Source organism: Chenopodium album, chromosome 19 (genome assembly GCF_948465745.1).
Source record: "Chenopodium album chromosome 19, dcCheAlbu1.1, whole genome shotgun sequence".
Lineage (NCBI taxonomy): Eukaryota > Viridiplantae > Streptophyta > Magnoliopsida > Caryophyllales > Amaranthaceae > Chenopodium > Chenopodium album.
The window spans coordinates 37,619,404-37,641,708 of NC_137852.1; the positions used below are offsets into that span (position 1 = coordinate 37,619,404).

At 33.8% G+C, this 22,305-nt stretch overlaps 1 protein-coding gene across 1 annotated transcript; it reads right to left on the bottom strand.

Annotated features, from left to right (window-relative positions):
- Positions 1-5,824: 5,824 nt before the first annotated feature.
- LOC145593627 (ATP-dependent 6-phosphofructokinase 5, chloroplastic-like) lies at positions 5,825-21,876 on the bottom strand. Its single transcript, XM_081649917.1, has 14 exons — positions 21,694-21,876; positions 20,992-21,319; positions 20,743-20,848; positions 20,317-20,390; positions 16,485-16,596; positions 14,122-14,217; positions 13,946-14,047; positions 13,746-13,820; positions 10,500-10,640; positions 10,244-10,360; positions 10,012-10,116; positions 8,239-8,319; positions 7,939-8,067; positions 5,825-6,264 (listed from the first exon to the last, which is right to left on the bottom strand). The coding sequence occupies exons 2-14, from the start codon at positions 21,303-21,305 to the stop codon at positions 6,085-6,087; spliced, it is 1,632 nt and encodes a 543-aa protein (XP_081506043.1). The 5' UTR covers positions 21,306-21,319; positions 21,694-21,876; the 3' UTR covers positions 5,825-6,084.
- Positions 21,877-22,305: the final 429 nt, after the last annotated feature.

The window sequence follows — 22,305 nt, forward strand, 5'->3', positions numbered from 1 at the left end:
TTTTTGTTTTTCAATTCTCAAATTTCATTTGTTAATTTTTTCTTAGGTGGCGAATGAAAATTTAAATTCTAAATTAAATTATAAATCTAATTTTTATTGGTCGAAATAATGTTTTTGCTTATGTGGTGTGCGATGCATGAATTTTAATATACATTTTATATATAGATATTTTTTTGGTGATCTCTTAATTTTTTTCTAGCATTATAAGTTTTAAAATTTTGTATGAAAATATCATATCACCGGATATTTAGATAAAACCATTAACATCAAATGATAACTTATATTTTTTAAATATCAAAATATAATTTTTAGTTTTTTAAATAATATAAATACTAATATCTAAAGATAATTTTTAGTTTTGTAACAAAAAATGATAAATTTAGTGTTCTTAAATAATTAAAATCCTAATAAATTACTATTCGTCATTTTTACCTACATGGCAAAAATTTAAAATTTCATTCGTCACTTTTGTTTAGGTGGCGAGTGATTTTTTTAATTCAAAAATAAAATAGAAATCTAATTTTTAATTGGTCGAAAATATAACTTTTCTTATGTGGCGCTCCGAATGCTCTCCAAAAATGCCTACTTTATTTATATATATTAGATTATTATTATTATTATTATTATTATTATTATTATTATTATTATTATTATTATTATAACTACTACTACTATTACTATTACTATTACTATTACTATTGTCGTTGTTGTTGTAATATATGCTAAAAAGTATGAAATTTGGCTTTAATTATCATTAACAATATCATTAGACATAAAGATAAACTGAACTGAACATTCTATCAAATTTGTTTTGTATTCTTCGATTTTGGTGCCATAAATTGCTTAGTTAAGGTTTTCAATTACTATAGTTACTGAGAACTCATCTTCTAAAAGATTTACAACAACTAACTTATCTAAATTCAAAAATTCTTATCTTAATTCAAAAACTCTTTTCAAGTTGAAAAATCAAATATTATACAACCACGACTAAGAATTTCATGAACATAATTGACCAACAAACATCATAACATTTTGTGATATTTATGTCCATAAACAACTACAACTAAGAATTTTATATGAATTTTGTTTATAAAACATTCTTTCTATACTTATATAATACATTTAATATTAAAACAATCAGTTTTGATACTAAAATACTACAAATGATGAATTACAAAATAATATATTTTTAAAACAATTTCAATACTACAACAATACATTTGGTCTTCGTCGTCTCTGTGGCTCGCTCACCCGCGCCTTTTATTTCACCCACCATTGTTTCAGACCATCTTATGGACCACACCACTCTCTGATTTCACCGACCATCGTTTCATACTCTAAACCACATCACTCTTTCATTACATCGACCATCGGCCCTTCCTTTCCTCTCAACCACCTTACTCACCTTAAAGCCACCGTCGTCGACCCTCGCCTTAAAGCAACCATCGTCCTCCATAGTTTCTTTTCGCAAATCCTCCAACATCATTCACCGCCAAAAGTACAATTAAATTCAAATTTAGAATTCAAAATTCAAAATCTTTCATTTGCATAATTCATGGCGAAATATTCGAAACTATTAAAGTGGGACTAAGTGGGTCAACTGCTTCCAGCCAATAAAAACCCTTGTCTATGTAGGGTACACATAGACATAGGGCCTGTTCACATTTACTGAACTGAGTTGAACTGAACTGATTGGAGCTTAACTGAACTGAACTGAATAGAGCTGAAATGAATATATTATGAGAGAAGGAAATTAGGAGCTGAATTGAATTGATTGGAGCTGAACTGAACTGAACTAAACTGAATTGAACTGAACTGATTGGAGCTGAACTGAAGTGAAATTAAGCTGAAGTGAACAGACCCATAGTCTATGTGTACCCTTTTTAAAGGTTTTAAGGGGATGTTTAAGCCCTTAAGATTTAAATTTTAGGTCGAAATTAGAAAAAAAAAAACACTTAAAATGCACTCATACTACTCTAAAGTTATCTGGTTTTATTGTAGAAATGAATTCTATACTTTATTAAAAGAATGAAACGTGAATCTTTAGGGAGAGTTGGGTATGAGATTTCATAGGTATAGGGGATCGGAGAGTTAGAATTCTTTAGGTATGAGTTTCCGTTACAAAAACACTCAACCAAACAAAAAATTAGATTGAATGGATTCTAACTTCATTCCAACTCATTCCAAATGATCCAATTCACCAAACGACCCTTTAAAAGTATGACTAAACTCTTATGAATAGTGTTAAAATTATTATGCCCCTAACAATATTTTACGTATTTACCCCTTTTAAAAGTATGACCACACTTATTTACATATTTATTTTAACACTGTTGAGACGATTATATACATAAAATATTTATTTACATATTTGCCCTCATTAATATTAGTTGTTTTTTACTCTTAAGAATAACGTGTGAACATTTATACCCCAAAAATATATATTTACATATTTTCCCTAATTAACGCTACTAACAACATCAAATTAAAAGAACTTCTAGACATGGTTAGCTATCGTGTTAGCAGCCCTAGTTATGATAAAAAGTTGAATTCATAAACTGTTAATACTACTGTAGTATATAAATAACGCAATGTGCCCAATTGCTTTTCTACTTTGGCAGAATACGCATTTAAGGCTTTAAGCAATGCACGCAATCTTATTTATTTTTTTTTACTAGTTTTGTACTCCGTATGCGATGCTCGGGTTGTTTATTTATTGAACTAGGTTAGGTCCCGTGCCATGCACGGTTATTGACAAAAAAATTATGTACGTATATACTTATCAGTGATCATATATTGTAATATCTCGTTTTTAGTCATTAATTTTTGTCTATCTCAATTGTATCCTTAAAACGGATATTGTGTTTGCCACATAAAAACTTATAGTGGAAGATTGTATTTTTTAAAAATATTTACAAAGATTATATTTTGCTATTCTATTTTCCATATTAATTAGTTAATTGAATGTGAATATTTAAAAAAGGTAAATATCATTTTTATTTATATAGTAATTAAATTACAAAAATTTCTTTAAATAAATATTCTATTAATTTTTTTTTTTAAAAAAATACTAAGGACACACCAGAAACTGACATGTGTCATTGCTGGTGTGTCTTTTAGTATATACTAGTTTTTAGCCCCGTTCAATGCACGGATTTATAAAGTAAGATATATTAATAATAATAGTAAATTGAAATTGAATTAATTGAAATTAAATGATTTATGTAACAATTCTTTTTTTTCAAATTTGAATTTATTATTGTAAATCCTTTAAATTCTTAATATATATATAACAAAAGAATTTTAATTTTTTAATAGATTTTTTTAAGAAATTAAACAAAAAGCATTTTGGAGGGAAATTTTTTCACAAAATTATGCCAAGTGTCCCCCCTTTGGTGATTACTTTAGTATATAGTATAGATTATTAATTTTAAGATAAATTTTTAATCCATATACTCCCTTCGTGTTTTAATAAGTGTTACACTTACCAAATCCGGTCGTGTTATAATAAGTGTTACACTTTCTTTTTTGGCAAAAAGCTACATTAAAATATTATTTCTCTAACCTCTCATGGTCCCCACCCAAACCCACTACTACTTCTTTTATTATATCTTTACTCTCACATTCATTACTTTTCAATAAAATATTAACCCCACTATCGTTCTTTTACGATTTTTTAATACTCTAACTACCCCACTTACCTCTTATTTTATTTAAGTCAATTAAATTGCCTAAAACTATGTGCCGATCAAACTGTAACACTTAAAAAAACACGGAGGGAGTATCAAATTTTAAAATATATTATTGATACAAAATTAGTTAGGAATTGATGTGCTTTGAATTGTGAAGATTTGCTATCTAGTAAATTATAGGTATGTAATGACTAATAATAATGTTAGCGGAAATGTTCGACTTAATACATTAAAAAAAATAAAAATTAGTAAAAAAATAAATTAATTAAATAAATGTTCAAAACCCGTTGCGCTGACTCAAACCCAAAACTTTGGGCAAGAGTTAATATTTCTTGACTTGTAACCTAAAGTGATCCAATCCAAGATGACTCATGACCCGACCCTAATTGACAGGTCTACATAGTTTTAAAATTCTATTAGATTGTGAAATATATTATTTTAACCGCTTAGTATATCATAAATGTATGTTTTACGCTTTGAACTACTTCCACGCTTCAAAAAAATATTATGATATAAAAAAAAATTTATATGATAAGTTTTAAAAATTATAATCTAATATGGTTTTTGAATAAAAATAATTCAATTTATACATCTGAAATATTGATATTTTATCGAAAATAAAACTCTAAACTAACAATTTTTTTATCCTAAAAATCTATCCAAATAGAATTCTAAACTAACTATTTTTATCTTGTGGGTTTATTTAAATCTATCCAACGTGACCCAATACTTGTCTCGTGACCTGACTAAAAATTTAGCTTTATACTTCCTCTGTTTTTATTTAGTTGCAACACACCCCTTTGGCACGCATTTTAAGAAAGATATTAGACTAAGTACGGATAAATTAATTTACAAAATTTTACCACCTATAAGAAGAAAGGGATAAGTTGTTATGGTTGAAATTTCATAGCTTAATTTATTTGTTTACCTTTTTTTTTTATTTTTTTTTTTGAAACCAATTTATTTGTGTGATAAAAAATGTGTTGCAAGTATACAAAAACAGAGGAAGTATATTATACAGTATAATGATTATTGTTTTTACATTCTTATATTGTCAACAATTTAATTAATCAAATGTAGTTAACATGTGATATATGTGATTGATTTGTGAATGATACGAGTACATATTTTATTTAAATTGTGAGTTGAGTGACAGTGGAAGATGAAGCTAATAACGTGTCATACTGTCACCAATTATATATCCAACCGTCAATTTTCATAATTCGTCTTGTCTGATCTGTGCATACTTATTGTATGTACTAACTCTGTTACAGGTTATGTGCAACGATTAGATATTTTCCCTGTCTGCTTTATGTCAAATCGTTGCACATAACTTGTAACGGAGGTAGTAATACTTTTCCAAACTCATCGTGCAACTAAATCGCTAAATAGTAGGCTATTGAGTATTGCTAAGTAATAGTGTAAGGCTATTACATTACTCCATCTGTTTCATATTAATTGCAACACTTTCCTTTTACATTCATTTCATATTAATTAGTAATTACAACACTTCTATATATGAAAATGGTCCATCATTATATTATAATTTTTCTTTTCCACTAACCCTACTTTCACAAATATTTTAGTATTCTCTTTCCTAACCCTACCCGCGCTACTTTTTTTTTTGTATTCTTTTTTTTAGTAACAATACTTTATATTATAAGCCTAGTCTATAATTTTCTTAAATTTTGAGCCAACCCTACCATTGCAATTAATGCAAAACAGAGAGAGTATCTTTTAGGGAAGTTCTATATGGTAGCCTCCAACCAATTGATCAATCATTCAAAGCCTTAATCACATAAGTGAGGTCGTGTACATAAACCAAAAGTAATTATTCGTGTAGTTATCGACAAAATTCTTCATCTTCCATCCCATACGATCAAATGCCACATTTTCATACAATCCATAAACTTCTTATCCATCCTAACTCCTTCCAACCTAATCATTGTTTCTCCACGATTCACAAATTATATTTGGTATTGAACCATTATCTGTGGTATAACCATTTTTTGTTGCTCGTACTACATTTTTTTTTTCGACCAACCATTTTTATACTCAGTTTGCTCGCATTGCTGATTTTATACATGGCCATCAAGACAGACACGGTTGGAGAAAATCATTTGAAAACATAATTTGATGGCATTAATTAATCGTATAATTTATAACCATTGTTCAAAGATTGACTACATTGTATTGCAGTAACTGCAGTTCCAATCAAGTGAGACTATTCTTCTAACCTAGAAGAATAACCACACAAAAAATCAATATACCTACTCATTTGCATCCCTCAACTAATTTACCGCACAGATTGATATTCCTGTAGGCGTGAAGACATTATATAATTCATCAAAATCAACTATAGTATGATTTGTATCGACAAATGAATGAACGATCAGCAACTCCTGGGCGAGAAGTCTGGTTGACCTGTGGAAGTGAGACATCTATGCCACATTCTACTATTAGGATTCACAGTTCTAGGAGCATGGATCACTTCTGTGATTGGAAGGTACACATAATGAGTGTTACAAATTCCCATCGTGATTCCGCTAAACCCTGCAAAGGCACCATGGACCTGCAAAGAGAATTTTAACTTCATTACAATGTTATCTTGTATGGAGTAATTGTTCAATAGAGGTTGTTATCAAGGTTGAGTTTAATGATTTTCTTCTATTATAAGGGTGCAGATAATTTAGATACAAACCACATATCCATGCAGTCAAAGTTCCCTTGAAATGCAAATTCTTTATATTTCAGATACTGAGTAACCCAGCAATGTAACCCAATATCTCACATTAATTTATCTCCTAAACAATCCAAAAATTGTCCTGCTTTAGACATGCTTTTTTTAAAAAAAAAGATCTATACGAAAGTAAAAAGTAAAACCGGAATTATAATGGGAAAATTACTACCTTCAGAAAAATCGAAGCAGATATATATCCTATATCAGTTGAACTATTTATAAATAGTTAGGACTCATTAGAAACATCTAACCTGACTGGCCATACTCTTCCTTTTGTTTTTCTTCTTTCAAAGATTACATCCAAAATTGAATAAACCAGGATTTATTGGAGAATCAGTTTATGGGAGCTTGTAATCCTACAGCTGATTACCGACTATCTTAGTTTCAGAGAACATGAGCTGCACAGCATATAATACTAACTGAAGGTGAACGCCTGTATTTTTTTTGACAAAAGGTTTTGTGTGAGACTGGACTCACGTGAGACCGGGCTCAACAACAAAAAGGCGCGGGTTTGAGAAACCCCATCAAAGCCCACGCGTCAACATTTTATAAAATCAATAATATTGTCTATTCCTGATAAAAATTATCTTATTTCTGACTAAAATAGTCTTATTCCTGATAAAAATTATTTTATTCCTGACCAACATCTTTATTTTCGTGCACAAAACACAACAAAGTCAAAACCATAGCAACACCTTAATCAAACGATAAAACCTAGAATTGGACGAATGACAATGCGGCAATGGCGGCGAATCAGCGAGTAAGGCCTTCTAGTCATGAACTCGACCTCTCAGGCGAAGCCAGGAGCGGAAGGAGGGGCTTGAACCCGATTTGCAGTTCTCAGAAGAGAGAAAATATGTGAAAATCGAGGAAATAGAGTGAAGAAATTGCTGAACCTGCAATAAACAGAAGAAGGAAAGTTGACGAACACTTCGAGTCCGATTCCGATGATCCTTGTGATTGACAGGAGATGAGATTGAATCAGTAGTAGAGATCTCAACTTTGAGAAAATTAGGGAATTTAGAGGTTGAAGAAGAAGAAATTGTACTAGCAGAAGTAGTTAGATTGTTGTGAATCTCCTTTTGCTGCTTGTTCCACCATTATTGAAACTTGGTTTTGAGGTCAAGGCATGGAGGAGAGAGGAGGAAAGAAGGACGAAAGTTATCTAATTTATGACTATAATAAACTCATTCTTGACTAAAATTATCTTATTTCTGACTAAAATAGTGTTATTCCTGACTAGAATGAAGGCGAGAATAAAGATGGTGGACTTATGTGAGTCCGTCTCACCCAAAACTTTACCTTTTTTTGAAGTTTTATGCGTTAAGTGTGTGTGTGTGTGTGTGTCTGCATGCCTGGGAGTGTGTGTGTAAGAAGCTTTTAAGCCTTTTTTGTTTGTGGTGCAAGTCATAGCATACAACAAATCTTTTCCTTAAAGCCTACACTCTTCATATAACTAAAACCGGACATGATATAAATATATAGAACCAAATATAGAAAGCTTACAGCATTTTGGCCAAGAACAGTGCACAATATGGCATCAGAAGCATTTGCACGTACTGATCGGACCATGTAGGTAGGATCAATGTATTTGACATCAGAATGAATACCCTTCTCGTTGAAATAACTCTTTATCTGTGGAAATGTTCACAATTTCTCATGTCAGGGTATTCGTAGGTACATTGTCATGGTCTCATAGACAAGAGCAAAAAGAGAATAGGAATGTTTTACCCAAAAAAGGATATGAAGAACATTGAAGGAACAAAAAAAAAAACCAAGCACAAAGAAATTATATACTTAGATTACCTGGTTTTTAAAATGTACTCCAATATCTCCAAGAACAGCATTCCCAGATGCGTCTTTCAGATCTGGTGCAGCCAACAGTTCCTGAAAATGAATAGAGCCATTAATATAGATTAAGCTACATTGACACAATTTTTTGTTGTTTACTCTACAAACTGAAGGAAATTCTGGCTGGAGGAACTCAACTAGCTGGTCTAAGTTAATATAGCACTTCTACCTTTTCTATGGTGACAAATTAAATTACTGATCAAATAAATCTTCTTTTCCATTGATAAGACTCATAGCAGTGGACAGAGACATATCACATGTAAATAGTCCCATTAAGATTAGCTATTAGCTATTGATACACCTGTTTTTCCCTTTGTTTTACACCAGGAAAGGTTACCGTAAAATTTTTCAATAAGCAAACAAGAGAAAACACTTTATTCTTCTCTTTATATTTTTAATAAAGGTAAAGTAGATAGAAAGCATGAGGAATTTCTCATTGGGAAAATGATTCTTTGAGGGCTACACGAACCAGACGTGATTATTAAGTATAGTCATCCACAAAAATCTTCCTCCTCCATCCCTTACGATCAAATATCTCATTGTCATGCAAATCCATTTGCTTCATATCCTTCTGAACTCATTCCTACCAAGTCATTTTCAGTCTACCTTGTATCAGCTCTCCATGATCTCTCTCTGCCACTCTTTGTACAGGTGCACCTTGGGGTCTCCATCTTACATGCTCGCACCAACTCAACAATTTTCCCTTAGTTTGTCTACAATGCCTGCCTGCAACACCCACTTTCTTGCGAATAACTTCATTTTTGCAACTATCCCTTAGAGTGTTCTCGCACATCCATCTTTACATATGCATTTCTGTAACTTCTATCTTTTTAATGTGCTCCTTTTAGAAGCCTAACATTCTGTACCAAATATCACTACATCATCGTTTATCCTCCTCTGTGTACCAAAGCGGCATACCAAAAATCCAATCTTACTCCGTCTAAGTTTACACCCTCTAGATTCCAACCTTTGCCTCCATTGCTTCAATTTAGCATTAACCCCATCTTTAGTTTCATCCACCAACACGATATCATCCGCAAACAACATACACCATGAGACCTCATCTTGAATTAGCGTTGTTACTTCATCTAGAAACATTGCAAACAGAAATTAACGTAGACCCTTGATGCAATCGAATTGTAAGAAGAAGATCTTTTGTCAACCCACTACGTGTCTACACATTTATTGACACATCCCAATACATATACTTAACTAGATTCATGTACTTTCGCAGGATACCTTTCTTCAACATTGCACACCAAATTACCTCTCTTGGCATCTTATCATAGGCCTTCTCTAAATCAATAAAACCCATATGGAGGACCTTCTTCTTTACCCTATAAAACCCATCATTTGTCTTATCAAATGAATTGCTTCCATTAGATTTCCCGGACATAAAACCAAATTAGTGATCAAATAATAATAATAATAATAAAAAAAAAAACACATTATATTAGTGACTAAATAGAAATCAGGATTGCATGTTGGGTTTTAAAAGTGGTGAGGAGTCAAAAACATGTTATAAAACATGCACTTGTCCTAACAACTCAATCGCTAGATTGATGTTTATCCATTTTAGAACTCCATCCGTCCAAAAGATCCAAAACAAGCGCATCATAACACATTTAGGAAAAAAAAAATGATTCTCTACTATGACTTGAAGTTCAATGAAGACAGAAATTATGACAGATTCACTGACAAATGACATGACCAATTTGGAAAACATACTTGTCCTGCACCTTCAGCCACACAAACAACAGCTGCCCCTTTTGTTCGTATAAGATGTTCCAAGTGCGCGAGGACACCATTCGGTCCATCTAAAGTAAAAGGGACCTGGAAACATAAAAATACCATTCAGCCAGACCCCACAAGCATGAGAAAAAGAAATAATGCTCGTAATTAACAAGCCTGCAGGGAGAGACAGCAAAGGTCAGACAAAAAATAAATCCATGAAACTCACCTCAGGAATTAGACACACGTCAACTTGGCCACTAGCAAGTGATGCATGCATGGCTATGAAACCACTACTTCTTCCCATCAGTTTCACGAGGCCAATCCCGTGATATGCACTATGTGCCTGCATAATTAAAAAAGTACTTAAATGTCAAACACATAACATGAAAGAAATTACCAAGTAGCACATCACAAAAAAAGGTACTTCGTACTAGGTTATTTATAGAGGACAGTTTGGTAATCATGTCAACTCACTTACTGACCTCAATATATGCAGAATTGATTGCTCTCTGCGCTTCTTCCACTGCAGTATCAAATCCAAAGGTTTTGTCCATCAAAAGTATGTCATTGTCAATAGTTTTTGGCACGCATATAACTGAGACCTTTAGCTTTCTCTTGCGGCACTGCATGAAATTAAACAAATAGTTGATTAAAAAAAAAAAAACTAGTATCCAGCAGTTGTATCTACAACAGCATGTGTGATGCTGCCATAGATTGCCACCACTACCAACGAACATACTATATTTAGCTAGTGATTTCTAGGGTACACCATCATAACTTATAGTACTTCTTGAATCACCAAAAGAGCATCCATTATTTATACAACTTCAAAGGACAATGAAGCCTAGTGTAGTTATAGCGGCACCAAACTGCAATGATTTTCTAGAAGATCTAGGCTAGATAGCTGTTAATAAAAGGAGCATATGATAACAACATGCCTCTACAGGTGAAGGGGGAGTTACATCAAATTGATGTTCTAATGGATTGAGATACTGAGGTTTCAAGAAAAATTAATTTGGAAGATAAATGTAGTGGATATATGTACATTAAGAAGGGTGTATGGAAGTTTGAGAAGCGATGTAATCTGCAGCAAAGAGATTCACAATCGGGCAGGAGTGACAGATATGAGGATCAGATGAACAAGAATTTATTTCACTGATTTGGACATATCCAACGCCAACAGTAGAATCCATCAATTCAGGAATGGGGAGTTGGAAGAATGGAGATACTAAAAGAAATCTAGGTACACTAAGATGATTGATGGCAGGTGTTAAATAAGAGATGATAAGGTTGGAACTTCAGGATCATATTGCATTGAGCAAAAGTGAGAGAGGAGAAGAATTCGCAGGTGTGACTTATAATGATGACATCTTGGTTCATGTAATTGATCTCGTGCTTCTAAAATTAAGATTGAGATTTTTTTGTTTGTGTTGTATGGAAACTGCAACATATTTTATTTGTAAAAGTAAACAATTACTACTACCTGATGCACTGAGACACTCCTTAGCTTGTTCCATTTAAATTAAACCTGTGCTCATAGCAAAGGTTGCTAATAATGTGCTCCAAAGGCTTTTACACAGGCACTGTTCATTAGTCATATAAATAAGATCTATACTTAGTTTTACAAAGACACGGGTCACTACAATATACAGAATTACTGGTACAGTTGTACTGCCAAAGCTAAGAAGATCTTTCTGTAATTGTACATAGAGAGGAAGCACTATGAAAATCACACCCATACGATACTGTAGACACCTAAACATGTCTCCCCAAAACCAAACCCGATGATGAACAACATTTCACCGCCATTATTGGTCGGGTTGAGTATTTAATCTTTGGAGTTCTTAATCTATATTTCCATTCAATACATTTCAAAAACCAACCCAATTTTTAGCCCATTTCTCCAAACCATAACTTATTTTCCACTTTTCGTATCCACATCACAAAACCGAGCTACACTGATTTTGTGGCCCTATAATTTTGATCCAAATGTAATTTGGTTGGATATGCCTTTCAATAAGCTTTCCAATGGTATATCATAAGCCCAATTCTGAAAATATGAGCAAAACACTAAACTTGGCCCAAAACCGACACCCTTTTACTAAAACGGCCATATCTTAAAATCTACAAATGATTTTGACCTGATTCCAACTGGGTTGAAAAGTAGACTTGATAATCTTTCCAACAATATATTATATGCCTTATTCCGGGTTACGGATCAAAAGTTATCATAGTTTTAAAAACGCGTAAAAAACTGGAATTACCGCGTCACTGCATAAGTGCCGTGTTGCCGCGTCGCGGCAAAAGCTGACGTGTCACTGGGTTTTGTCTAGTGACATGGTATTCTGCACTGTGTCGCGGTACACATACCGTGACACGTTGCTTTCACATGTCTTCCTTGCGTTTTCTTTCACGCGCTTATGAACTTGGACGCAATTTTGGCAGATTGCACACCGCGACACGGCGCTGTGTACCGTGCCATGGTGGACTATACCGTGACACGGTGCCCACTACCGTGTCACGATTACCAACACCGTGTCACGGTGCCCAAATTAGGGTTTTTCTGCGGCTCTCATCTTTTCTAGGGTTCTGTGCATTTCCTTTATAAATATGTGCCTCAATTCTGCACTTCAGGGCACCAAATCATACTCTCTTCCTCTCTTATACACCAAAAATCATTCTCTCTCTCCTTACACCAAAAATCATTCTCTTCTCCCTCTTTAGCCTGAACCCTAGCCTCCTTATTCTTCCATAATACTTCCCCTAAGCACTCCAAGGAGTCCATACTTAACCCGAGGTTCTGTCCTTAAACCAAGGCGTGAAAGGTACAATTAACTGAGGGTTTGGACCAAATCAACTCTATTTTTTATTTAATTTAGTTATTTCAATTTGATTTATTATTTATTGAAGTTACTAACAATTTATTCATGATGTAGCAATGTAAGGAAACGCGAAAAGTGAGTAATTAATCACTTAATTACTCTTGTTATTATTCTTATTGCTTGTATCATGATTAGGGTTATTATAATTTGATTTGACTAACATTATCATAGTTAAATTGCTTCCAACATTAATGTTGATTTTATTATATTTTTTATCATCACCATATTGCATGTTAAAGGGAATATGTAATTGAAAATAACGCCTTGGACAACCGGTTTAGGTTCCTTTTTAATCTTATCGTTAAATCAAGTGATCACTAATATTTTAGAATTATATGCTGCATTAATATTCAACTAATTTAGCATAATAATAGTTTGGAGCAAATTAAATCTTTGTTTTCATGCTTTTGAGATCACAGGAATACTTTTCACTATAAGAATCGAGTAGAGGCCAATACGGGCGAATGTGACTCCATGACTCACTTCGTACCATTATCCCCGATCCTCCTTTTGTAGTTCCGAATCATATGGAGTTAGTAATCTCATGGATTATGAATGGGGTGTAACCTTCACGGGTCAATCGCTGTTGCCTATCGTTGTCCCTTTATTCATGGTTGCCTTAAATGATCCGTGAACGGTTCACAAGTTTCTAAAAAACATGTTGGCGGCTCCCTACTTTCCTTGTCCCTAATCATATATGTCAATTCCCACTTCCTAAGAGTGCCAAGCATATTCACCACATGCTTAACGTAGGCTCACTTCAAACGACGCCTACAGTTACTATCTAAATTTAATGGCTATCTTATTTGAATATTTTTTAAAAAAAAGTATCCTTATCAAATATACCTCATTATGTATCGCATTTGCTCCTGCATGTGTACCATTGCCACCAAGAATGAAAACCATGTCAATCTCCTTTGCCTGAAAATGATAAAAATTACTACATTATTATTTTATCTTTGAGCTACACTACACATTCCAACACTTAATATAAAAAAGCCTGGAGATTTAAAAGGAGAGCATAATTGGGTTAAAGATTTGAATACCTCTATACTATCTACAATATCGCTCATGCTAGCACCTCCACGAGATACTCCTAAAAGGCTTCCACCTTCAAGATTGATGTCTTGGACGTGCTCACGAGAAAGCTGAGGATTTTCTGAAATATTACTATAAGACTATTGATGGAATAAGAAGAACCGACCCAGAAAATTAGTCTAACCTTCTTCATAGGTAGTTCAGGATCAAAAAATCCACGGAAGCCATATCTAACACCAAATATCTTTTGAACACCATATCTTTCCAGAGTTAAAAAAATCTGCATAAGTACAAAACAAATGAGCGCCCTATTGTATATTGTAATACAAAAGTGCAGCAATCATAATTGTCCGAAGAATGAATATGATTAGGAAAGGCATTATACAATGGTGAGGCAAAGTTCTCTCAAAGTAAAACAAAAACAGCAAAAGAGCATGCTCCATCATAAATAGTTCCCAGGTTAAGTTTTGTTACTTGCTGATTATGGGCCATTTTCCTTAGATAGAAAATGGCAGAAGAAAGCTCATTTTCCACATCATCAACCAACTGAAAGCTTTTACCCGAAAGTATTATTCATTTTCATCTGCATCCTTCATCACCTATAATAATAAGCTCCTTTATGCTAACTTGACATTACCTATGAAATTTTAATTGCATCATACATGAAGGTAAGACATACACGTTCAGTTACAGAATAAAGATTTTCAGCAAAAGTAGACCATAAAGGTCCTTCAGCTACTAATTGTAGAAAGAGCCCGTAATGAATGATATGTGATCCCATTCATCATTACTTTTGCATCACTGCTACTCATATTCAAAGCATAGTGAAAGATTCATCATATCTGAGATCTTACAGTCAACATTAACTTCAAAAGCAAAGCCTGGAGAAGACAAATAGACAAGAACTCCCAATTGAGAACACTAAGTTCATGCTTCACATTTTCCCAGACAAGGTAATAGTTTTACACTACATACTGCCCTTCCATCTTCCACGAGTTGTAGGCATGGGTGTATGTTTACACTTGATTTATTGATTATTCAAGAACATGACAGCGTATAAAGTGAACTTAGATGAGGACCAAAACTACAGGCTAAGGATGACAATATTGAAAATCAGTACAATTTTTGGTTATTAGAAAACTAGGCATTTTGGTCAGATTAAACTTCAGTTTCAGTGATCAATGTTGCTTTGCACCAACCATGTCTTATACTCAATTTTTTCTATTTTGTTGGTAACAATTAGGTTGGCAGCTGTTTGCAGATTTGAATTTTGGGTTTGAGAAGGGACAAACTCATGCATGCAAGCTTCTTACTATCTCAATCTTCATAATGCAGTGCAGTCTGAGATTGATACAACAAGATTGAACATGTTATTAGGATTTAACTGATGTTTAAAGATAAATAGAAATAAGGTTTATGATTTTTTTTTTTTTTTTTTTAATCTTGATGGTTCCCTGACCAAACATTTAAAACCTTAGAAAATATAATACAACAAAAGAAAAAAGAAAAAAGAAAAAAGAAGCAGAAAGAAGGAAAAACAATCAAATTAACAAAACAACAAAGCTTCATAATGAAGCTTGGCAAAAATATTAAAAAAAATATCAGTCGATTGGCAACCACCAAGAACGGCACCACCAAGGAAGACAGAGCCCAAAGCAAAAGCAGTGGATAAAAATAAAAGAAACCTTGAATTTGGCAAGCAGATAAAAGGACAGATCTTAACAATGGCTTAAATATCAAAACCAGCCTAATATAAGATAATTTAATAAGCCAACATGGCAAAGATCAGGCCAATTTAATCAATTGAACTCAAAAGGTCTGCAATTAAAGGACAAAGAAAAAGAAAAAAAGACCAAAACTTGTTGACATGCTGATTGAAGGACATAACTTAATAATGGCTTAAACATCAAAACTAACCTAATATAAAATAGTTCCATAAGTCAACATAGGCAAAAATCATGCCAATTGTAATCAATTGGACTCAGAAGGCCTGCAACTAATTACAAGGATATAGAGAAAAAAAAAAAAATCAATACTTTGAACAAAGCCTTAATATGCAGGGTCATATAATTGTTTCAAGGTTAAACAAGCGATGGATTCAAGGTTAAACAAGCAAGGAGGGTGTTGTTTGAAAAAAAAAAAAATACTATTCAACGTAAAAATAAAATAGGGATGGAGGAATTAAATTCATGCAAAATGGAGTTGCATAAGCCTTTAGATCTGGATTATAAGCTTTTCTTTCTTACTTGCATCAGACTTGATGAAACATACACTGAATTTTTTTTGTCACAAGTGCTGCAAAGAAAGACGAAGTAGATAGGAGTCCATTCGATTGATTTTTTTTTTTTTTTTTTTTTGCACAGGCTGTTACCAAGAGAAAATTTGACTAGTTGATGAGAAGACCACATAATAAGTAAATTAAGACATCATGTAAGAAAAAATTAATAACAAGGTAGATTAAAGTATTTAACATGTCCGGACACATTGTGTAAACTTACAAACACTGGCATGTGACTATGTATCAGTGAAAGTAACAGAGTCAATAACCTGTCTTATGACATCATTAAGACCGGGACAAAGGCCTCCACAGGTTACAATTGCTGCTTTCACCTTTGTAGGCTCAAAGTATATATCCTTACGTGGACCTGCACGGCGTACCCTAGAGGAATGATAATAATTAGTAGCCAAGCAACAACAATTGACCATCTATGCAGAAATTGCCCCAATTATCAGGAAGCAACAACTAATTAAGACAAAAACAAAGACATAATTAAAATAGCATACAATTCCAGACAACAAGTTTAACTCATGCAAGCAAAAACACAAGGAATGAATGATCGACAATTCACTAATTGGAGTGAACTATCAAACTCAATAAAAAAAATTTAATTTTTTAGTCTTAAGGAACCCCAAAAAAGAAATTAACAAAAAGAATTTAGTATCAAAGAACTTGAAGGAATAAGTAACTTCCAAATTACAAAACTAACACTGCAACGAAGTCCTTGCTTCTAAGAATTACAAAACTTAATATGCAATCTAGTATGTAAGCTTGGGTGGACTTGAGTCTCATAATTGGTTAATTCTTCTTGATTAAATATGAAACTCAATCTAAAGAGAGTAAATAGATGCAAGATATTCACATCTATGTCTCTAGCATCGACGGACACATCATCGGGAATATCCCTAGTGAAGGTCAGCTTTCTAGCATATCTTGTTGCGTAGCATAAAGTAAAACGACTAAAAAGCTGACCTTCACTAGGGACATTCCCGATAATGTGTCGGTGAAGGCTAAGGCTGGCAAGCCTCCCCATGTTGCTGCTAGTGAGCCGAGTGGTTGTGTGCCCCCTCCGAGGACAAGCACCTCTCAACCTACAAGGGAGTTAGAAGACCCCCTTGACGAGGATCCCTTGTATGCTAGGGTAAGTCACCTGGGAGACTTAGCGGGTGAGGTGTTGTACTCTAGTGACCCGTTGTTGTCCCACAACCAATTGAAGTCCCTTGTGATGGGAATCGTGAAAAGCTCGGTGAAAGGCTGGGGAGATGTTCTCCATGGATGACCGTCAAGCGGAAGTCATGGAGTAGTGGTGCAGCCGGGTGTGGGATGTTAGTAGCAATTTCATCTCACACGTTCCTTTCCAGAAGCTGGAAGTGGCGTTTGTTACTAATTTTGTGCCTTTTAATGCTATTGTTTCCAATGCAGGGGGGTGGGTTGGATCGAGGATCCCCTAGTGTATGTAAACAAGGGGAGTGTTGTGCTGAAGTAGAGGTCCAAGAAGCTGGCTTAGGCATCCAACCTCATCAAGGTGGCAACCAAGGAAGCGGAAGTGATCAACCTCGGTGACTCCGAAGATGAGGGAGTGGATGATGCTGCAGCCAAATTCGAGGGATCACCTAGTTGGAAGGGGTACTACTTTGGAGACGATGAGGGGAACATGGTGATGGTATCACTAGAGTACAACCCTACTTGTGCGACGCCCGAGTACAACCCAACGACCCCGAAGTACGCTCGACTCAAGCCAGAGTTTGGTCCCTTTGGTCCTTAAGGCTGAAGAATATCTTTTGTAAGGGATCCTATCTATTTACATTAGATGTTGCTTATAGTGTTGTCTTTTCATTTCTGTTTGGTTTATGTTTACTTCAAATATGCACTATGTAAATTACCATATTAATGAAAAGAATGCTTTCGGTTAATTACACTGCTTGTTTTCATGGTCATGGTGTGTTATGAGATAACTCACTAGCTTAATCGATGGACTGATTTAAGCCGGACGTGTGCACCGAGTGCCACTCCACTTTATAAAACTGACTTGAAACTACGCAAGTGTAATAGTGCAAGATGTGGGTAATAAGTCTTTAAAAGCAACAAGGTCCTTTGCAAATCAAAACTAGAACTTTAAGACTGGAATGGGGGACACCCTACTAAGGTTGGGAGTTAATCCGGGGGTTAAGCTCGATTTGAAGTGATGGGTGGGGATGTCGAAGGAATGACGTTTGTGATAAGGCAAGACCCTTCCCTATGCTACCCATAAGCGATGTTGTTTAACTTTGCGAGCTTAGCTTGGAAAGGTGAACAAGCTAAAGAAAGTAACGCAAGCCCCAAGCGATCGGGCACATGGTCATCTAGGGCCATGAAAATCCGAATGTCAAAGTTCTTGGTTGAATTATAGGAACCTCTTGGTTTAGAGAGGATGGCTTCGAGCATCCTAACAACCAGGGCGTTGTACCCATGCTAGACTAGAAGTCTAGGGCATTGAGGAAATGACTCTAATGCCGGACATTGCAAATCACCCTTGAGAAGGGTTTGGTATAGCAAAACCATGAATAACCATGGATCATGGCCAAGTAGTGCTATTGCCTTGATTAAGGACTGCGCATAGAGGTTAATGGGTGCCGAGAAAGATGTTCTTGTGGCCAGATATATGTTATCCTTGCACAAAAAGTCTAGATCAAAGGTGAAAAATCCTATGATAACCTTTGAGGGTCAATGATGCCTTGGTTGAGCCAATGGCTAACCAATGAAGCAAGCGAAGCAGCTTGTGCGCTCAATGCAAAGTTAATAGCATTGAGGTAACAAAGTTCGAGTCCTTCAAAAATTTATGCCATGTGGATGATTTTGATCAGGTAAGGATAGGTCTTTGATTACTCAAACTTGGCTGACTATTAGAGTCGAACACTTGTGGAATGACCACAAGTGTGGCTGGGAGCAACCCCATTAATCAAGTATATTTTCAGAGCAACCCCATTACAAAATTTTCAGAGCAGAAAAAAAATTGAAATTCGAAATTACTAAAATCAAGTATATTTTGAAAACTCATTAAACAAAAGGAGATGTAATGGAGATTTAAAGCACAGATATTTAGTTAAATTAAGGAATATGGAGAATCTTAGTATTTGGGAATATGAATGAAAGACATAAAAAATGCAATTGTTTGGAGGAGACTACTCATATCCCTGCCTAATGACGCTGATTAGTCAATAGATGATTCTAATGAGATGTGTAAGTTTTTAAGATCCCATGAGATGGATGGAGAAAGAAAGATCATCCTCTGAAACCTCATTTAATGAGTTAATTGGGTCAAGTTTCGATTCTTCCTTCAAATTATTTTTAGCCTCAAATATCTAAAATCCAAACCAGCCTTCACATATCTTCATAGGGCAGTAGAAGAAAACTTTTAAAAAGTCTAAACCATTTAACATATGTCTCACTGATTTATGCTGTTTAAAAGCCAACTCTTTCTCTTACAACCCTTGTTGATTTTAACTATAATTGTATGGACTACAAATGCAGCATAAGTCCATAACATCTTCATTTCTTTAGCTCCCACCTTGCAGACGCGAAACTTCTGTAGCCTAAGCTAAATCACATAGTTTTTTTTTTTTTTTTTTTAAATGTTTAGGAGAAATCACATAGTATTAGAGAATTTATAGCTATCCTGTATTATTCTCCTTTGAGCGTGACCATCATTAGTAAATATTTTTCATATTAAACACACAATGCACATCTTTTATCAAAAGCCTAGTATAGCATGAATGAGATCTTCATGTAGATACACACAAACACAAATATTAGACAAGAAAATACATAGCTCTACCACATCCACAAAGGGGCTTTGGCATATATTTCGCACTTCAAGTTTCCCAGTAAATAATTTGTTAGCACTCAGCAGCATGGTAAGATTTAACTAAGAAAATTTCATGATCGGACCATGGAGCTCATGAAATCTAGTAACCTAGCAGATTGAAGGAATACGGAATTATGTATACATAATCAAATTCATACTTTTTATTACATGAGTAATATGTTCAGAGGTAGGCAACAGATAATCAAAAGAAGGAAAGATAAAAACAAAAACATAAATTGCACAATCATAATTTTTACCATTGCTCCACCCATGTGCAACTAGGATCAATGCACTCAGCTCCAGCAGAAGTTGGTGAGGCATATTTGATCACCTTAAAAAAAAAGTCAAATAATTAATAAAATTCCTAAGTAGCAATTGTAAAAATAGGAATATGAATTCATATCACCACCACAATAATAAGCTTTGAAATATTAAAGATATTAGCAAATCATCGTGCTTTTCAAATAAAAAAATAACGAGATTTATACAATGAGCATTTGCTCAACTCTAACCACACTACTTTTGAATAATAATATATATTAAACAAAACAAACCAAGCAAATTACATCTCCAAAGATGGGGGTCCTAAACCTACACAATGTCATGATGTAAACAATTAGCAGAATTCTAAGGCTTTGGCTTCCCACACATAAAAACTCATTAAAATGAGGGAAAAAAATTACCTTTAGCAGCGTCCTATCATCATTGTCAACATAATCATTTTTCCGATCCTTTGGTTTTTCAGCATTATCAGTGATGTATTCCTTTCCCGCCCAACGTGCACCTTCCCTATCACCACCAAAAAATACATCAAGAAGACAACGTAAAATAAACCAAAGTACACTAGCCAAAGTTCAAATCTATTGCATTCTTATGCATGAAATTCGACAATGTGTCAATCATAATCGAAGTGAATCAGAACGAATAATCACCTCTTCATAAGGGAAAAAGTACTTGGCCTCGGCTTCACATCCAATATATCTTTCAAATGTGGCAAATTAAACTTAGACTCAAAGTCCTTTTGATACTTACTTTTCCAATCAGGATCATTAAAATCAATATCCGAATTCTCGGCCAGAATCCTACATGCTCCAAATCTCTTCTTCCTACTACTAACACCTCTTCCCAGCCACTTAAAACTCAAACTTCCATAATACAATTGCCGGTATTGATCTCGATTCGATAGCGAAACATGTGAACTTATATTACTATAACATACATTATTCATTGACGAAATAGAAGCCATTGATAGTTAAAACCCTACACAATTAAAAATCAAACAACAATCACAAATTTTAACAGAAAATAAAAGAACAACAAAACAACTCATAATAATATAGATAACATAAATATATAATTCACAGAAATTAGCACTATGCTTATAAAGTAGATAAATTTATCAATAAATTCAATAATTGACAATCATTCAGCATATTATATAATAATAAAATCAAATGAAAACGACAGAATTTACCAATTGAGTGAAATAATGTAAAAATTAAACAATCAATATTTAGTAATACAATTTATAGATTTTTTAATCGGAATTTCATATAGCAGATTCTTAACAAAATAAATTAAAATAAAAATCGTAATCGATAACTTTTAAAATTGAGAAATGTTGAAATTAATACCTGAGTAAAATAGCAGGGATGAGATTAAGGGTTTTAGTTATGGAAGTAAAGAGTAGAAGAAGAATGGAGTAACAGAAAAACTGATCTCAAGGTCAATGGAACATGAACCTTTTTATATTTATTTCTTTTAAGGGGGAAAAATGAATTCCGTCAAAAAAAAAAAAAAAAAAAAAAAAAAAAAAAAAAAAAAAAAAAAAAAACGGAGTAGTGAGTTGTAGAATATTGTAAGGTCTCATAGGAAAGTTTGAAAGCGCATGCTTTTTCTTTGGCATTTCAAGTCAACGCGTGATAAAAATCAAATTAGAAGGCTAGGTTTTTTTCCGAATGAATGAATATGAACTTAACTACTAAACCTAAACGGGGTAGAATAGACCCGGTTAGCATAAAGTTATTGTAGTAGATTGAGCCCATCGTGTATTTTTTAGGCTGTTAAAAAAATAAATAAATAAAAGATTGTATGATACTCTTCTATCCATCACGTGATAATAACTAATAAGGTTTTGTGTGAGTTCGTTTCACGTGAGTCTACCACCACCACCGACCCAAAAGAGCCCAAATCCAAACCTTAATTGTAGTATTAAGAGATCGAGAAGCAACAAGCCATTGATGAGT

Bases quoted from the DNA above. Each gene is read 5' to 3' on its own strand.
- LOC145593627 (XM_081649917.1), bottom strand. From the start codon at position 21,305: ATGGCTTCTATTTCGTCAATGAATAATGTATGTTATAGTAATATAAGT. The intron at 16,597-20,316 runs GTAAAAATTATG...TCATTCCTCTAG, and splicing joins TGCACATGGGTGGAGCAATG to GGTACGCCGTGCAGGTCCAC. The intron at 6,265-7,938 runs GTAAGCTTTCTA...TTCTCTTTGCAG, and splicing joins CTGTTCTTGGCCAAAATGCT to GTCCATGGTGCCTTTGCAGG.